At 56.1% G+C, this 18,976-nt stretch overlaps 1 protein-coding gene across 17 annotated transcripts in view; it reads left to right on the top strand.

Moving 5' to 3' along the window:
- mrtfba (myocardin related transcription factor Ba) overlaps positions 1–18,976 on the top strand; it is a 39,441-nt gene that overhangs the window by 13,566 nt on the left and 6,899 nt on the right. For 8 of the 17 annotated variants that reach the window (XM_088613334.1, XM_088613332.1, XM_088613339.1 and 5 more), the window contains 8 exons: positions 4,452–4,556; positions 6,047–6,280; positions 13,609–13,674; positions 15,716–15,771; positions 16,446–16,521; positions 16,813–16,974; positions 17,178–17,380; positions 17,546–17,689. In XM_088613334.1, the coding sequence (XP_088469460.1) occupies positions 6,127–6,280; positions 13,609–13,674; positions 15,716–15,771; positions 16,446–16,521; positions 16,813–16,974; positions 17,178–17,380; positions 17,546–17,689 (861 nt within the window). In that variant the 5' untranslated portion in view covers positions 4,452–4,556; positions 6,047–6,126. Of the gene's footprint in view, positions 1–4,451; positions 4,557–6,046; positions 6,281–10,573; positions 10,802–13,608; positions 13,675–15,715; positions 15,772–16,445; positions 16,522–16,812; positions 16,975–17,177; positions 17,381–17,545; positions 17,690–18,976 lie in introns of those variants that run through there. The other 9 variants (XM_088613347.1, XM_088613346.1, XM_088613345.1 and 6 more) reach the window with 7 other exon arrangements.

The raw sequence follows: 18,976 nt of genomic DNA, 5'->3' as shown, positions 1-18,976 counted from the left end.
CCAGGTTACACTCTTCTAATCATTTACTGTTTTTGTAGGTCTGTTCAACTCGCAGCGTTAAAGAAAAGATTGCTGCTTAATCCTCAGGGTTGCCAGGCGGGTAAACGTACAGTTCGGGCATTGTTACCCCTTGAAACTGAGCTTACCCAGCGTTCCCCCAGCCCCTTCGGCAGCCCTGGACTGGCTCGGATGTCTCTGAGAGGATGCTCTCCAGGCTCTGGGATAATCTTCTGTTTACGCCCCCGGCGCAGCCTGCTGCTTTTCATAGCGACACCCAGCCTTGCACAGTTGCCATGGCAGCGGTCCAGGTCCCATCCACTAGTAGGAGGCGTCGCCATGGAAACCCGGCTGAGTTTGCTGCTTTTATCTTTGTTTACGAGCTTCTCCCCCGAGAGGGCCGACCACCTTGCTGGCAGTGCTGTCCCCCATGTGTTTAACATCAGCGCTCCCTGCGCCCCACCACAACCAGCCTGGTGCCCCCACCCCCGAGGGGGAGGGAGCTCGGCGCTGGCAGCCTCGGCGCTCATTTTCATGCGTCTCCCTCTTTCTGAGCCCCTGAACCGCGAACCGGTTAGAGTCGGGATCGCGTTGAAGAAAAGGCCTTTATTGCTTTGCAAATTTAAAGACATGTTCCCTTGTGCGTCGAACTGAGCCTCTCGCAGGCTGCCCGAGGGGACCTGCACTCGTGGAGTCGTGGAGCGCAGGGTTCCTGTGTGATCCCTTTGAAACGACAGGGTGTCGCTTGGCGAAAGCAGCGGTAGGAGCCCTCTTCATGTCTTCTAAGCCAGATGCGCCTGCCTTGACTGAGGCCTTCGTGCTTGAGGGGCCAGTATGAGAACTGAAGCCCCGTGCGGGTGTATCCACCCAGTGAAAGGCTCCTCTCGGCGCGCGGTTTCCTCATGGGACCACCCACCCGCCCGTACCCGCAATCCCATCAGCCCCGGGCAGCGCGGGTCCTTCGCACGCGCGGGCCGCCGGCCGTGATGAACGAGACTGTAGCGGCACCCTCCCTCGGCCCTTATAAAGGCTGGACTTGCAGCCCTCTTTTCTGGTCCGAATGCCAGGCAGTATGTGACCGAGCGGTATGTAAGGCACACCCGTCCGTCACTGCCAGGGGCGAAGCGGCCTGAGATTGGCCGTGAGTTTGTTCCCGTTTCCCGCGCAGGATGGGATGCAGCTCTTTCGTTAGAGACTTTCTCTTAGCGCAGATGCGATCGCGTTGCTGGTCGTGACTTTTCGGGGGGCCGTGGCTCTGCGTCTCCTCTGTGAGGCCCGGGGAGGCCCAGCCAGACCTGGGGGAACGGAGGGCTGAAGCTGAAAGCTGGTAGGATTTGGCAACGAGGATTGTGGGTTGTCCTGCCCAGGCATGTGAGAACATCCAGAGCCACAACAGGCGTTCCCGTTCCTGTGCCCAGTGCCTGCCAGGACTGTCGTGGCTGCAGGCTTTCTTAAAAACTGCAGAGATGCTTCTCGATCTCGGGGGGGTTTCCGGAATGCACTGGGGAAAATTAAAAAGGCAAACGAAATGTGAGGGTGTATCGTTAAAACTGCATGATGCACTCGTGAGGCTTCGTTTAGGACAGTGTGCGGGCGGAAACAACGTGGAAGTGCATTTGGAATTGGGGGGGGGGGGTGGGGGCGCTTATCTACGCAGAAGGTTGCGGGGGCGTGGAACAAGCCGCCCTGCCGTGCCGTTGAAGCCGAAACCCTGTCTTCTTTCAAGAATCGGCAGAATGAGATCCGGGGATCTGAATGACAGTTCCAGGCAATCGGAACGGCCTACTCTCGTCTGTAACCTTCATGTCCTTGCGTCACTCCTGGAGTACTGATTCACAGAGCCAGACGCGTCCTGCTGCCGCGCCCCGGTGCATGATGGGCTTGACACCAGCGCCAGGCTGATCGGCAGCAGATGGAAGGCTCTCTGGAGCAGAGCTAGAGAGATTTAAACTTTAATTTCCTGTGACAATGGGTTTTGGCAGCAGCAGCGTGGAGCCCAGATCACTGCAGGCACAGAGTCGGCCTCGGCTCTCTCCTGGCAGAGCAGTACACCACTACCTGCTGTGTAGTGGGAGGTAGACTGCTGCCTGTCAGCAGTCCTGGACTTAAATTCACATGACTGCGATCTTGTGCCGAACAGCCCGGTACCTCAGTGTAAATCTGAGTTACGTCAGTGTGACTTTATTTACCACACAGCTTGTTATACAAAGTTAAATTAATCTCGAGTGTTATCGCTTTTATTAAACTATAGAAACTGGCAATGATAAAGGAGATGGTGAGCAAAAAAAGCTGAGTCACCTTAACGCCGGGTTTGTGCATGCCAGAATCTTTATCTGTTTACAGCAGGAAATATTATACAGTGAAACCGTGAGGAAATTTATGGCAGGTCAAGTGTGCAATACCACACGACATGCCAGTGCAACAGAGCCAGCTGTCATTCCAGTGATCGGGAACCGGGAACCTGATCAGGAATCGGGATCCTCTCTGGGGTGACTCTGTCCCCTGCTGGTGTGGGCAGGATTGAGGCTGACCGCACAGGGGGCTCAATTTTTGAGTTTAGCCAGTTTTTTGGGATCAACGTTTCTAGTAATTCCTGTTACGTGGTTAGCCCAGAAAGTGACAAGGAAGAGTGCTTTCTGTGACTCAGTTGTTGTTGTTTTGTTTTCTTGTCAAGCAGAAATAAATGCCACCAAACTTAGATCATTGTTGTTTAGCAGTCGTTTTTCCAGGGAAGAGGATTCCTGGACCCTGGCAGTGGGATGCATCAGCGTGGTGGCTGTTTGTTTCCAGAGGGTTACCAGAACAACCCCACAGCACTTGGTCAAACATAATAAGGCCCTTTCCAGGCGAATAGCTGACGCCAGGCTCTCTGAAAGTGCCCTCAGTTCAGACAGGCGACCCACCGTGGGGGACAGAAGTGTTTCTTTTAAAGAAAAGAGCTGACGGTAACAAACTGCTCTTGCTGCTGTCTAAGTAGATGTGTGCTTCAAAAGAATGCTTCCCCAGCCTGCCAGTGACTCAGAGCTCTCGGGCGGTTCAGCAGCAGACCTTGGGAAAAGAGCCGACATTGTGAGCGTCGAGCAGCCTCCCGATCCAGTCAGGTGTCCTCCGCTTTGGTCTTTCCTGCTGCCCGCTGAGCAGCCGAGCGTTGGGGTGAGGTCGGGGGGGCAGTTTTCTTTGAGCGGCTGTGGAGCTCAGCCTTTCCGGACGCTCCCTGTTTCGTCCTGCGGGGGGTGCCGTCTCGGTTGCGGTTTTCGCCGCCGGTTGGGTTAATAACGTAAGATACAGGGCCGTGGGGAGTGTGGCCACTGTCCTGTTGCCGTCTGGGTCGTGGGTACGGAGGGCTCATGGGAAAACAATGAGCTGGATAGTCAGGGTGGATCTCTCTGCCGAGAACTCCTGTTTTCATTTGTAAATTTCTAGCTTGTCCTGGAGTACATGAGCCTTCACTGCACAAGGCACGATCGGCGCAATGTAGGATTGTTCCCGAACACAATTCCTATCAGATGAGTGTTTTCCGTTATTTCACAAGGCAGCGTGTTGGCGTGGGCCGGAAATCGGCAGCAGGACCAGCGTCTGATACTTTTAAGCTTAATCCTTTCGCCTCGAGGCGCAAAGTCAACCATCACCTGGTTTCAAAGCAGAGTTTGGGGCTACATCCATGCTAATCCTGCGACCCCCCCGCCCCCCCCCATGTCTCCATCTCAATACAAGGGGCGCTCAAGACGTTTTTTAGTGTGCCGTGAGCTTCTTCTGACGCGCGGTCCTCCGGGGGCGGCGGAGATCGGCGCCGCAGGCCGGCGGGGCACCCAGCCGGGACGGGGGGAGACTGCAGACCCAGAGAGCTCGCAGGCGGACCGCGAGACGCCACGTCAAAACAGCCGAGAGCTGCCACAGACGGGAGGCGGGGGAGGGGGCTGCGTCTCCCCTGGGGAGATAAGCCCGAGTGATGTCATAATTAACGAAGCGTTATCTGTTTGTAATGCTGCTGTCAAAGCCCCGGGGCCTCTCCCTCTCTCAGCTGGCTCCCAGCAGGGGATTACCGCAGAGCACCGACAAGGCCAGGTCACACCGCTTTGTGCTTTGTACTCGCCAGCTAATTACAGCAAAGCTCATCATGCAGCGCGTGTATCGGGGACCGCCGCTGCACACCGTGGTACGCCCAAGCATGCTTTACGGTCTTGGAATGATCTGATCTGAACCCCCCCGCCCCCGCCTTACCCGGGCTGAGTGGTCGGGCCAGGTTCGCTCGGGGCGACGGCATGTCCTTGGCGTTTCCAGAGAGGGCGAACCGTCCGGTTGGCCTGAAAACTGGGCCGCCGAAAGGCCTGGCACGGGGGCAGTGATGGAAGCGCACGTCCGCGGTGGGGGAGGGGGAGGAACAGCGGGTGGCGGGCGCAGATGGACGAGGAGGATGAGAGTCCCTGACCCAGCGTGCGATCCTCTCCTTGCAGACCGATGCTCCCCACGGCGAAGGCGGGCCGCGCTCCGTAGGGGGGGCAGAGACGGGAGAGCGGAGAAGGAGCGGACATCCGCCCGCGCAGGCCGTTCCGCTGCAGGTGAGGAGAAGCGGCCGCCGGCTTCGGGACACTCGGGACGTGCCCTGGGAGTTTCAGGAGGCTAGACTCACGGGCTGCCCGTTCTCCTAGTTTCGTTTTTAAGTTACAAAACCATGAACAACCAGCTGTGTTTTTATTCCTCCTTGAGGGCAGAAGTTGCGTGTTGCGCCGGTGTAAAACAAAAACAGGCTAACTGCAAGGGGACGTGAAGGCCAGCTGTGAGCTCTTCCTGGGAGCCTGTCCACATGTGGCTCGCTGGGCTGTGCCGGGCGGCAGGGGGGAGGGGGCTGCGGCTTTCCTCTCTTTTCATAGCGGCGGGGGGTTCACTCCGTGCCGAGAAGGGAAAAGAATAAACCGCACAAGAGTTTGGAAGTGTAGCCTTCCCCCAGGTGTGGAGGAGGAAGGAGGGACAAGAGGGAAATAATTTTTCTCCTTGTTTTGCAATGTGGAATTAACCTCTGCTCTCTTCCTCTCCTGACTGCAGGCGTGTTTTTTGGTGACGGCTTAGATTTCAGAGGAGAAGAGCTCCCTTTTCTTTTCTTTTCTGTGCTAAACAGGTTTTTTTATTTGCAAAGCAGGACCGTGTGTGGTTCTTAAAATAGATTTGCCGTGAGGAGAATTTGCAGCGTTCGTCCAGTTCGTTAGCAGTTTCTTTTTTTGTTAGAGACAGTATTGGACAGATTGGAGCCTCTCTTTGTCTAAATCACTTCCTGAGCAATCCAGCTGCAGGAGAAACCTCAGAGACCGTGCTTTCTTTGGCAGGGCTCTGATTCAGGAAGAGATCTGTTGCTTTGCAGACATGTAGATGATCTCTGAGCGAGAGAGACCAGAGCCGTCTCCGCTCTTGACACGGGACGGTCAAGTAGGTTTTTGTTTTGGTGAGCCAGGACGGCAGCAGTCAGGAAGAGTACAGTTCAGAGCCTCGCAAATGGAGTCCCAGAGAAGCTGCTCGAGGTGCTGAGGTGACTCCTCAGCCACTGCAGGCGCCAGACTGGAAGTGAAGCTGCCTGTGGCACATGCCAGGCCAGACGCCGCTCTCCGCTGGAGAGCCGGTTTGGGTTTGCTCTGGAGTTGCCGTCGCTGCGCCGCTCGCTGCAAGACGGAAAGAGCAAAGCTTGTGGTGATACTGAGCTGGCGTGACGTCTACACTAAAATGGAAGCAGCTCGTTGCTTAGATTGTTTGGTTTAAAATAGGGTACAGCTGGCTCTCATTTCCCAAAAGATCAAATGCCCGCATCACGCGTCCGTTGTAGTTTAGCGGCGCTGGGAGTGGTGTCTGGGACCGTCCCGAGCCAGGTGATGCCTGATGGGGATTGTTGTGAAACTCCACACGCCTGCAGCCAGTTCGCCGCCCTTAAATTGATCCTCGAAAGCCACTTGTACCCCGGTGGGCTCCTGTTCTATAAGGGGAAAGGTCACGTGCCCGAGGGTGCCGGCGGCGTAGACGCGGACACCGCGCTGACCGCTGTCCCCGTTCGGTCCTCCCGCAGAGCACTCGCCGCTGGTGTTGCGCTGACCGTTGCCGGGGAGACGGTCCCCCTCCTCCCTCCCCTCCCCCCCTCGAGGAGAGATGGAACCCCGGGAGCTGCTGGGAGCAGAGGGGGATGCTGGGATGCTGGGCCTGCTGGTGCCCAGTCCGCAGAGCGAGGCCGTGACCCACGAGCTGGAGGAGCTGTCGCTGCAGCCCAATCAGAACCTGCCACCCCTGGACGAGCGCAAGAACGGCAAGTATCCCCCCCGAGCCGCCCGTCCGGCTGACCGCAGCTGCTGCGGGAGTGGGCGCTTTGCCGCCAGGGACTTGTGACTTTGTTCCCGCTGGCTGGTCTGGCCCTGTCCTGCCTGGGTCTTCTCGAAAAGCCGACTCTTGCTCGGCACGGACTCCGGCAAGCGGGACCGAGGCGTGGGCTGTCCCAGATGTCTGCCCGCACGGGAAACGGGTGCTGGGTGTATGTTCTCTGGACGTCCATCTCCCTGTGTGTGTGCGCCGGTCCTGCACTGGAGTGTGTCTGAGGGTCAGGTCCTGACGCACGCACACACTTCACTGCTTCGGCAGTCAAGGACTTCCTGCGTGATTCGCTGTGCTCCGTTGTTGATGTGAACCGCTCGCCTTCGGACCAGATGCACGCTCGGAGGCGATCTCCCTCATTAGCAGAGAACTCGAGATGAGTGGAGGGTTATAATGCAACACCTCTAGGGGGCCAATTTGCTGGCGCAGCTTAGAAAGGTTCAGTGAACTGGCTTTAACCCTTTCCCTCCCAGAGCGTCTCCCTGTGCTTCCACCCGTCGGTTGGCTTGTTTGTTCTCTGCCTCCCTCCCAGACTGCCTTTCGGTGACGCTGCAGTGGAGCTCGGAATGCTGTCGGAGCACTTTGGGGATCCCAGGGTGCTAGGTGTTATTCCTGTTATTTTTCTTTCGTTTTTTGGGCTTATTTTTTCTTTTCCCTAGCTGCCTCCCTGACCTTTGCTAAACCTGGGAATCCTTTGACCTTCCGTCAGCCGAGCCTCCCATTGGCTCCTCTGTCTGGTTCCCACAATCCCAGCATTCCCTGGGCCCCAGCCAGGGCCTGTCTGGAAATGATTTCCCGGTATGTGAATCCCGATGAGACGGAGCAGTGGCGGCTCTCTAGGGAACATCCAGGCTGACCCGCTCTGTGGCACTCTGACATTTGCGGAGAGTCCCTCAGGCGTTCTAGAAGAGAGGGTGGAGATCAGACTGCCTGCCTGGACCCCCCTCCCCTGCTCGCAGGAACGGCAGATTTGCCAAGAGAACGGGTTTTTTTCCCATACCTTGAGGAGAAATTCCTCGAACGTCACGGCTGTAAAATAAGTCTTGTAGCACCGAGTGAAAAGTATGAGGGCTGAGAGGGGGTTTCCTGTTCGCCCCTGAAATGAGATCGGACTGGGCCCACCACTCTCCGGCCTCGCACCCCGTACTTCCACGGTGAAAACACGGGGCCCTCTCGGCTGTCCGCAGCCAGGCCAGGGGGGGCTTTTTTGAGTTCAGACTGGCTCCAGAGGGGGCTGGGGTCTCCCTCGTGCTGCCAAGCTCTCCCCCTGTGTGGAAGGGCCGCGGGTCGCGTCCAGCGCGCCCCTTCAAGCGTGCCCTCCCTCTGTGTTGTGGGGTTCGGGGGTGCAGGGCCTCCCGGGGGTCGCAGGCCTGGGTGCGTCTGCTGCAGGGCCGCCCTGGGCTCTGAGGTCAGGGAACGCCAGAGCCTGGGGGTCGCGCCGCGGGGTGGAGGAGGGAGGCGAAATGGGTGCGGAGCCGCTCAGCTGGAGATCGACGTTCCCTGCAGCAGACACACTGATTAAGTGCTGAAGCCCCCAGAGTCCATTAATCCCATTAATCACAGGGCGTCTCGCAATCACTAGCAGTGCCGGGACATAGGGATGTCTGGGCTTGTAGCCTTCTTAGTCCAGGGAGACCTGCTCTTTATTCCGATTCCTGCTCTGCTGGGTGAATCTCTGCGTTTTAGCTTGGTGTTGCACGTGTGATATTAGGAAGGTTTCTGGGCTTCATTGTTCCAGAATTATTTTGGCTGTAATTTTATGTGTACTTTCTACGTGTGAATGATTGTGGTATACTATTAACAACATTAATAATATTGCTTTTAGAACCACCCTGTATAGAGAAATGCCTTTTTAAAAGAGCTGCGTGTTTTTCAAGAAAAACGAGACAATGGTACTAATGATATGCAAATGATTAAGACACGTCAGATGTAAATCCTCAGATGTTTTTTTCTGATGCTTGAAAGTTAGGAACAGTCCTAACTGGGGACAGGCGTTGTCACAGCCTGCCGTTCATCGCTGAAATCAAGCAGGACTTGCAAGCTGTCCTCTCCGGACAGGCGTGGGGCGAGGAAGATGCCGTCTCTGTTATCGGACCTGCGGGGGTCCATCTTGGTTCTGCGTGCAGCCACGGGCTCGAGCTGCCCTGTCTGGGCTGCTTCCTGTGTCCTCCGTGCTTGAAAGTGTTTACACTGCCGCCGGTGCGCACTGAGGTCATTCCTGGTTCAGCCAGACGTAGACACTCCCCTGTGTTGTCACAGCAGCGTCGGTGTCGAGTCCACGTTTCTCGGGGGGGGGTAATGGCCGATAAAGGTCGTTTTTACCAGGGAATGGTGTTCGCCAGAAATAAAAATCACACTTATCTAGTGGATGGCGGGAGTCTAGCGGTCTCCTTTGACGCGGCGTGCGCGCGGGCAGGAAGTGTGCCTGCCGCGGCTCTGCGTGGGCCGGTTTTCTCAGGCCGCCTCCGCCTTGAGTGACCACAGCCCGCAGCTCCGGGAAGGTGAGTTAGTCACCGGCTGGCGATTCCAGCGCGGCGGGCAGGACCCCCCCGCGGACGCGGATGCGCTGACGAGGGCGGCTCTTGGCGGCGTTTTTTTTTTTTAATCGTCCGCCTGCAGAGTAAAAACAAAAAGCGTGACCTCATGCTGCTGCTTCGCTCCCATCTGTGTGAAAAGGCGTCTCTGCTTGTTGCAGGACTGGGAGCGGTTCTTGGCCTCTTACCCTGATTTTGTGTAACCATTTCTTGAGATCCATATACCTGTTGGAGATCCTTTTGCTCCAGGGATAAAAGAGCTTAAAAGCAACTTAATATTTCATTTCCTCGCCCCCTAACGCCCGTTGTCTTCCTTCTGGGAAAATGACCTCCAACCTGAGTACTGTGTGACTCAGACAGCCCCATGGGTCAAATTACGAGGGCTTCCCTTTGAAGGGCCAAACCCCTCCCCGTTCTTGTGATTTCTAGAGAAGTCTTCTTAAAAACACTCACTGCTTCAGGGGCCTCGGGGGACATTTTGTTTTGTCAAGAGTTTCACAGCGGTTCGGAGCGGAATCTCCTTTTATTGAATTTTTAAAGCGAATCTGGACTTGAGCAGCCCTTAGCATAAAGCTACGCTGGCTCCCTGGCCGGGGCTTAGCAGGTAATCTGTGTCTGATGCCCAGCTCGATTCTCCCTCTGGCTTCGAGCGCTGCTGGTCGAAAGCAGTGATCTCTGATAGCGGTTTTTATGACTGCAAATCCTAATGAAAAAAGACGCACCGTGAGTTTTTTTTAAATTAAGAGACGCCTTCACACGTTTCTTTTCTGGGTTTAGCAGCACACACTGACTTTACTGTGGTGCTTCCACCTCGACAGAGCATTGGTTAATGTGATCGAGGTGTTACCTCCTTTGCATATCAGCCTGAACCGGCTTGTAAATTAATCCCCGTGGATGTTAAAGCCATAAAAATATTAAACGGTTTCAAACGTCCTGCATTGTCTAAATGTGGAGTTTCTATTCAAAGGGCAAAAGATATTCTGTGTGCAGCGGTAGCCAAGGTAAGGATTCACTGCTACTGTTAGGGCAGTGCAGTCCCTTCTTACCTTTTTATGCAGCACAGTAATGTTGCTGGCATGGCATTTAACTTGCATGCGTTTATGATTTTAATCGTAAAGACAAATACCGCTTTTGTTAAAAGTGTTGGAATGGAAAAACCCAAAATAGTTTGTCTTTAAAAGAAAGAGAGTGCAGACACCCTGTAGGTCTGTTTCTATTTGACTTTGCAGTAATTGAATCAGCGTGCTCCGGCCACACAAGAAGCCATTGCACAGAATTCTGGCACTTCAGAAAGACTCGGAAGATATTTTGTTTTCCCTCAAAGTGTCCTGTCTAAACAGGATGAGCTGATGGAGGAAAGACAGTGACTGCTTCCAGACAAATCACAGTGACATCGCTGAACTCACGTTTGTTCGACTTGTATTACTGCTGCTAAAAATGCGTACTTTTTTCCCCCCGGTGATATCTTACTCAGACGGTTTGGGTGTCAGAGCACGCAAACAGCAGCCAGCTCAGACCCCCCCCTGCCTGGTGCGCTGTGCTCTGTCCTGGTCTCTCTTGAGTGAGCGCAGCACTGCATTCCAGCTCCGGCAAGGGTTAACTGCATCACCCCGCTCAATAAAGCCCTCCCCCGGGCTCCCTCACTGGCTGGGCGGCGCAGGCTCGGCGCTGGAGAGCGTGCACATTCTTCAGCCAGTCAGACGGAGTGAGAGACAGAGAGAGACAAAGAGGGAGGCATTGCTCAGGGCCTTGCAGAAGGGATCAGGGATGTTCCAGACAGAGGCTCTTCTCCCAGTCTCTCCAGCTCCTCGCCCTCTTCCTCTTCTCCCTGGGCGGACTTGCCCCAGCGGCTCTCGGGCTCCTGGATTAGATGGCTTTCCTAGAAGTGGAGACCCACACCGTCGGCAGAAGCAGATTCACCTCAGGTGCACTTCCTGTCCTGCTCTCTGCGTCTTCCTGCAGGCCAGAGCTCACTGCTTTCACCTGAGGGACTCGAAGGGGCTTATGTTCCTGGTAGCTCTTGATGTTCCTCTTTCTTCTTTTCACTGATGCCTGAACTTTGTGCCCCAACGCAAGAGTTGCAGGAATGCGAGTACCTCGGGTTCGAACGCAAGGAGCATGGTTGCGTCTCGAGACTGATGGGGGAAAGGTGCCTCCTTATTTATGTTTTTTACCCAGAGTCTGCCATGCTCTCACTGTGAGGCCAGCCCTGTGGCAGAGAGTCTTCCTTGGTCTCTCACTTTTCTGCGAAGACTTTTAGATATGCTTCTGCATTCTCTGCCCGTGCCAGATTGCAATGCGGTCAGCCGCAGATTTGCTCAGGGAAGTCTGCCGCAATGGTGCTCAAGGCTGGGAAGTTGTAAAGCAGGACGTGTTGGACTGGAGGAGCTTCTGCTCAGTTGTGAGCTGGGCTTGGCCACGTGAGTGGTTCTCTGTCGAAGAGATGAAAGATTAAACGGCGCCCTTTATGTTTCAGAGCAGGAGAAGTGATAGGAACTGATGTATGCTAGTGTTTCAGTTATTCCTGACCTGAAAGGATGTTTACGCTGTGCTTTGCTGCAGTAACTCTGCCAGCCCCGTACTGAAAGACCAGGTGACATCAGATAGGTGTGTCGAGTTACTTTTCAGGAGGGAAATTTCAGTCTGACTGGCACTTGATTACTATTTGATAAAGTGGATTTGTATATATGTTAATGTACTTGCTAGTGCTGTTTTAGAATCCCTCTCCTTGCTCCAGTTCCCTTTAAAATCCCAAATCAGCAATTCCTGACAGTATACACTGCTGTCATTGCTTAGATGCTTATTGTAAACCCTTAAAAGTCGTAGTCCGACCCAGAGTTTTATACTTTATCAGCATTTACACAGTAACCATACAAGACAAATTTTCAATGTTTTTTGACTTAGATGCTCCTGTTTCATTTCTCTAAGTGTTGCTGTTTTTCAGGGTTTTCAGCACTGAAGGATGGTATATTGTTTTTCTGTGAGTGGAAGGTGAAGCCTTTAACAGTGACCCTTTTGTAATATCCCTTGCCAGCAGTCGTGTCTCTGAACCGGCGCGCCAGCGCCCCCTTGCAGTGCCAGCTGGTACCGCTTTGCTCTGGCTGCCCTGTGAAGAGAGGCCCCTCCGTGTGCAGGAAGTGTGTCGTGAAGCGAGACAGACAGACCCTTTGTCAGGTCAGGTGCAGAGAACCTGCTCTCTGCCTGAGCGTCCTCGTAGGGGGCTGCTGCTCCTCTTCCCCAACAGGGGGCGCCAGGGGGTCTCCTTCTCGTGTGCGCCGGCCGAGACGCCGTGACGTCAAACGGGTCGCAGGTGCCGAACTCGGTGCTCGGCTGTCCAGCCGGGGGAGACTGGGGCTCGCCAGAGCCCCCCCTGACTCCGTAGGGCGCGTTCGGGACGGGAGATGGGAGAGGAGGTCGGCACTGAGACTTTCTCCTGGGCCTCCCCAGGTGTGTGAAGCGGAGAGAGTGTTTAGCCCTCCTTGACAGGGGCGCGGTGTTGCTGATGCAGCAGGCGCTTGGTCCAGCGTGGCTCGGTAGGGCTGTGCGTGAGCAGATCCCGCCGCGCGGCGGCCTGCAGCAGGACCTGGGGTCCTGGGCCTGGGGCTGGCGGGAGTCCCCGAGGAGGGAGCGGTCCGGGCAGCTCGGGCCGCGGGACCCCCAGGACGCGAGGGGCCCTGCAGCGGGGAGGGTAGCGGATGAACGGATCACTGCAGCACGCTCCTGCGGGAGACCCATCGCTCACGGCCACGCTTGTGCTGCTGTGTGAAGAGCTGGGGTTTGTTTGAAAGCCTCTGCGCAAGGATCGGCATCATTCAGCCCTATTCACGCGAGCACACTTGGGTGTGTTTATAAACATTTACAGGCGAGGCCCGAGCGGCTTCCTTCTCGCTGTCCGCAGTCGCTCTCGCGCGGGAACTCCCATGGAGTTTTTTTTAAGGCTGCTTGTTGCAGCTGCAAACCAATTCACGCATCTGAGGCAGAGGGGGGCTTGCGATACAGAGTCTGGTGAGGGAAGTCCTAGGTCCCTGTGCACTTTGGGGCTTGGCTTGGTCCCCCCCAGACGTGGACCAGAGCGCCGTTTTCGCTGCGGTGATACCAGGACACGGTCGTCCATGGTGGAGAAACGCCAGGCTCTGGGCTGTCCCGGACACGCCCAGGGCAGAGTAGCGGGCATCTTTTTTTTTTTTGACCCAGAGATCACAGGGAGTTTTGAATAACACGGTCTAGATCCATCCCACAAATCGTCCGGTTCGGAAAAGGCCCGGAGAGACTCTGCTTCGTCAGGGCCGTGATTCCTTTGGTCCTGTGTTGTGCTTTTGTTGCCTCGTTGTAGCGGGAGCTGGGTTTGAAGCGTGTGAACTATCCTTTTTTATTGAACGGCGTCGGAGTGCTGGCCAGCTCGGGGCCTCTCTCACCTGCCGGCTGGTATTGTCTCGACAGTTTCAGAGCGAGCCGAGCAGGAAGTGTGTGGGACGGGTTTTGCCGAGCGCCTGGGTTTCCCGGCGCGGGGAGACGGGGTTGGCGGAGTGGGGGTGCACTTGCCGTCTCCTGTGCGCGCTGGGTTAACGCAGGCCACTTCCTGTTCTCAGAAAGCGGCGGCCGCCCCAGTCCGTACGGCGGGGGGAGGCGACCGGGCTGTTGGATCTCCGAGGCACGGCAGGCGGTGCGCTGGTGGCGGCCCGCTCTGTTGAAAGAGGCTGACCATCCTCTTCCTCTCTCTCCCTCCCCGCAGTTCTCCAGCTCCGGCTGCAGCAGAGGCGCACGAGGGAGCAGCTGGTGGACCAGGGCATCATGCCGCGTGAGTACTGACCCGGTGGGGGGGGTGCTGGAGGTACACAGGCTCCGCAGCTGCCTGCACGCTCCACCTACAGAGGCACAACCCCTAGGAGTACCAGTATTTGTTTTCAGAAAACTCAGGGGACTGATTCCATGTTCCCTCTGCTCTGTTAGTCAAAACCGTGCTCAGTCGCCTATTCTGGACCCGAGCTGACACGGCGTGTGCGCGGCTGATCTCCCTGCCCGTCTGCTCTCGCGGGTTATTGCCTTGTCCGCGCTTCACGTTTCGCCCTGACTGAAACTCTCCCCTTGCTCTGCCTCTCCTCGACGCGCGTCTGGCGCAGAGTGATCTGAATTATCGCGTCGCAGAGGGAATTCCACCTCATTTCCGCTACACCGCTGCGCAGGAACGGGCGTCAGACAGCCTTTCGCTCCGGGGAAGTTGGGAATCCAGGGATCCCGCTGTTCATGCGGGTCGCTGGATGTTAAAGGAAGGTGTTGCACGATGGGGGGGGCATAATTCTGCTGCTGCCCTGACCGCGCTCTGAAGGCTGAAGGCCCGGCTGCGCTGAAGGTGTCCCTCACCTCCATCTTTTCTCACACAAAGGCACGCTGCTCGGATGCTGGTGCCGGGGTCACGAGGGGAAGCAGTTGCTCTCGAGCGGCGCGGCCCCGTGGCGGAGCCCCTTCCTGTTGTTGGCGGCTGTGGGCTTTCTGGCCGGGTTCCTGTCTGGCAGCCGTGCTCGCGTGCTGCCGTTCTCTGCCCTTCTCCGCACAGCTCCTTCCCTCGTGCAGCCAGGGGAGACTCCAGGCAGCTCGGCCCCGTGCTCGCCCTCGCACACTCGGAGTTTATACCCCCGTCCTACAGGGGAGTTACTACATCGTGTACCAGGTGGATGTCGGTGCCGAGGCTGAGCTGAGAAACTGTATGTGTGCTCTCACTTTCACCAGGATGATCAGTTTCTTTGCAGCGAAGGGGCATCTTCACAGACCTGCGTGGCCAGCAGTGGGCTCAGTATCCTGACCCTGTGAGACTGTCGCAGTGGGTGATTTAAATTCACCGGAGAGCTGCATGTTCTGCCTGCCGATCAAGGCTTTCGGTATTTCCCTCTGCGGGCCTGCAGTGTTTTAATCAGAGTGGCTGCTCTGATCCTCGGACGCCTCGTGTCGAGTTGGCAGGGAGGGTCCAGGGGCGGTCAGCACCAGACCCTCTTCCACCCCCGACCCTGAGGGAGGCCAGGGGGAGGGGGTGAGAGATGTGTGTGTGAGTCTGTTCAGCCTGCTGTTTATAGAGCGAGGCTGTGAGTGTAGAGATAAGCCCTTGATTACAGGCTGATAGTCAGTTGCGAGGTGACTAACTCCCTTGTGTTGCCAGACTGTGCAGTTGCAGAATGACTCACCTGGGGCCGAAGGTCCTGCTCAACCGCTGCCTGATACTTGTAATGTGAATGAACTCATTTCCACCGTGAAAACCACTTCCTGCTGAGCTCATTCCCAGCCAATCAGAACGCAAAGTCTTGGGAGTCTGCATTACTTCATCATAAACTGATTAATTCAAAACGTCTCCAGTCTGCTGTTCCTTCAAGAGCTGTGCTCCCAGCCGTGAGCGCGTCATATTCAGGAGACCACATTCTCCTAACCTGAAAGTTATAAGATTAGGTATTATAACTAACCAGCCACTGAAGTCTACAGGGTCAGCCTGTCTTCTTCCCCTGCCTTCGTCAGATGGGGAAGAATTGGATGTAGGCTCATTATATCGTGTCACACCTTTTGCTTACGTTGTATTTTGAGTTGTTCTTTTTCATTTGATGAATAAATCAACTTAAAAGTTAATGATGTGTCCAGTGTTGTCAAAAATAAAACAAGACCAGCAGCCATCAATCCTGTTGATGAATGATGCACGAATGTCAGTGGAAGCCTGTGCGCTCTGCGCGTGCTTTGACTAAGCCCCTGCCTATGATCTCAGTGGGTTTCCTTGCCGGGTGCTGTAGTGTTGAGGCCGCATGGGCTGTTCTGAGTGGGTGGTAATCGGGCTGGCTGTGAATGTGTGTTCTCTTCCACAGCCCTGAAGAGCCCAGCAGCTTTTCATGAGCAGATCCGCAGCCTGGAGAGAGCCCGGGTGAGTCCCAGCCGACCTGGAAGTTGTAGTGGAAGTAATCGTAATCAGGAGAGATCCAGCGGCAAACCGTTCCTCAGAGAACAGTAAATCCAAAGGCTTTGTGGGAGCACATACAGGTCTTCCAGCAAAAGTGTCCCAGTCGAGCAAATCGATTGGCCCTGCTCGGTTATTACTCAGCTGTTCCTGGTAAGTGCCGCATTAGTATAAATGAATATTACATGGAAGAGATGCCACTGCGTTATTTTGCTAGGTCCTGCTCAGCTGACATCCTAAGTACACCTACCGTATGCTGACTTGTTGTTCTACGAGGTTTTTATCTGGCGCTCCAGACAGGTGAGCGTAAACACTCTTTTTCCTGTCTGACGCCCCGGGAGGCAGGATAAAGGGCTCTGAGTTTGCCGAGCTGGTTACGTCGATAACTCTCGAACAGTTACAGAGCTCATCTCGGCCCCTGGCAGGACGTCGGGGACCCGGTCCTGCAGACCATCTGCGAGACCTTTCATTTCTTAATCGACCCCGCTGTCGGAAACCAGTGACCGAACATAATTCATGGGTTTCAGGGCCTGAAGCGCCAGCTCTGCAGGATCCCGCCAACTGCACCGGCGTGCCGTGTGGGCATCCTGGGATCTCGGAAGCCCCCCACTAAAACCCTCCGTTTCTCCCCGTCTCTACAGACCGAGAACTTCCTGAAGCACAAGATCCGCAGCCGGCCGGAGCGCTCCGAGCTGGTCCGAATGCACATCTTGCAGGGTAAGGACGGCCGGGGTGGAGGGGGCGGGGGCGTGTTGAGGCGGCGCTGACTGGGTGGCACGTGCTGACCTGGCAAAGTCGCGCAGAGCCGTTGCCGTTGTTGTGGGACAAGAGGAACTGAAAGGTTATGTCCGTAGAAAAGCGAGAAAGCGCGCGCGAGGCGTGTCTCGGCGGAGAAAGATCTCCGGTCCTCGGCAGCCGCCTGCGAGGCCCCGAGACAGCCCGGGGCCGCCCGGCCGTCCGGGGGCTGCACGCGGCGCAGGCACTCACCCGCTCTTCGCTGGCGGACAGAGACGCTGGCGGAGCCCTCCTTGCAGGCCACCCAGCTGAAGCTGAAGCGCGCGCGGCTGGCCGACGACCTCAACGAGAAGATCGCCCAGCGGCCCGGCCCCATGGAGCTGGTGGAGAAGAACATCCTGCCTGTGGACTCCAGCGTCAAGGAGGCCATCATTGGTAAGAGAGGCCTCGCTGCCACCTGCTGGCCAGGGTGTTCGTTGCAGGTCAGGTCCGCGACGGGGCCGCCGCCCTCCCGTGCAGAACACCTTTGTCAGAGTGTTGCAGCAGTTTCTGTGCATCGCCTTCGAGTTTCCTGGGCCTCGGCGTCCCTCGCGAGCGTTGCCGATTAATAAGCTGCGCCCTGCGCTATCCCCGTGTTGATCCCGCAGTGGGCCAGGTGAACTACCCCAAGACCCTGGACGTGTACTCCTTCGATGAGGACAGCAGCGACGCCCTGTCCCCCGAGCAGCCGGCCAGCCAGGAGTCCCAGGGGTCGGCCAGCTCCCCCGGGGACACCGCCTCGTCCTCCCCCCTGCAGGTCTGCACCCGAGCGCGCCCAGGCCATCGCTGCCTGCCTGCGGAGGTTTCTGCCTGCTGATGCTTTTTTTTGGGGGGGATAGTGCTGCATTCGTGTCTGCTGCTGCGGTTTTTGTTGGGGTTTTTTTTTTAGACGGTTGTCTAAAGTCTGACTGGCAAGTCCGAGCGCCGTCATCTTCCTTCTCTCTCTCTCTCTCTCTCTCCACCACAGTATTACTCGCCTCTCATCTCACAACCCGCTCCAGAATTCCTCAAGCCGGTCTCCACCAATGAGCAGCAGGCTGGTCGCTTGGCAACGCACTCCCAGCCAATCACCACGGCGGCTCCTTCCAAGCCGGGTCCCACCCTCGTGAAGGTGAGTGCTCAGTGCTCAGTGCTCAGTGCTCAGTGCTCAGTGCTCAGTGCTCAGTGCTCAGTGCGCTGCCGGGCCCTCATTGTTGAGTAACGTTAATGCAGCCCAGTACAGTCGCCAAGCTCTTCTATAAACAAGGTGTCTCTGAATGCGCTTGGAAAAATGTTCTGTGGGGCGCTGTTCTGCTTCCAGCCAGCACATCATGTAAACAGTGTACGAACTGCACAGTGGCGTCTGTAAACAGCACTGTGCTTCAGCAGATAAGCACCTGTCAGGCGGGAAGATTAAAGACGAGAGGGGTTTGCGTGCCCCCGTTCACCGCGAGCACGCTGAGCTGACGGGAAGCCGCGGGGGGGGGATCGCGGTTTGGCTGGCAGATGCAGTCCCACCCCAGGATAGGGTTTCCACTAGTCGGGGGGGGGCGTCGCACAAGCACAGTGCGAGCTCCTGCCAGAGCGGTGGGCGTGAGCGCGGTCCCGCGGCGCCCCCTCTCTCGTTCCCCGCTCCGGATCCCGCCAGCCTAGGGACGGCATGGAGGTCCTGCGGTCCGGACCCCCGGACCCCGGGCAGGCTTTCAGCCGCGGCGCGGGCGGCTGTGGGGTAAGACTGGAGCTCGGCGGCGGGGATTTACAGACCCTTCGATAATCGCGTAGAGCACCTGGAGTTTGGGGGGGATAGACGTGACGGATAAAGAAGCCATTATCCTGTAACTTCCAAGAGCGGTGTGTGTGTGTGGTGTTCATCCTCTGGCGCTCGTACGCACGTAGGTGAATGTGTTTCTGTTACTGAAACTACTTTAAGATCCCGTCGGAAATATCAAAGTATACGTTGTTATGTGATGGGGTTTTTTTTTTTCCCCGCAAGGTAATTCTCAGTTTTGTCTGTGTGTTTCAAGAATTCAATCTGCACTGCCCCCGTAAACGTAAATTCAGATGCTGAAATCTCAATTTGTGTCCATGAATTTTTAATGTTGTCCCATTTTGAAGCCCGCCGCTTTCTCTTTCTTTATAACCACTGTCTGGGTTCACGCATTAGTAGTGGTAGTGGTATATTTTAAAGGTGCACTTAAACTTGTTTACATAGACGTTTACAGGAAGCCTGGGAACACAGTTTTGGTTTTTGTCGTCTTCTGTAAGGGTTGCAAAGGCCTGCTGTCAGATTTCTTGTTCTTCAGAATCCTAGAAGAGTCCTGCAGTTTAATTGTCAGAAGTCCGGATGCTGAGATGTCACTGTGAGCTGTAGTGCGACAGCTGTCAGCTTGCTACAGAGGGGTCGTTCCATTAAATACCA

The sequence above is a fragment of the Lepisosteus platostomus genome, chromosome 19 (assembly GCF_059453375.1).
Source record: "Lepisosteus platostomus isolate fLepPlt1 chromosome 19, fLepPlt1.hap1, whole genome shotgun sequence".
NCBI classification, from domain to species: domain Eukaryota; kingdom Metazoa; phylum Chordata; class Actinopteri; order Semionotiformes; family Lepisosteidae; genus Lepisosteus; species Lepisosteus platostomus.
Note: the sequence above shows the minus strand (reverse complement) of the source record. Positions and strands in the feature narration are given on the sequence as shown.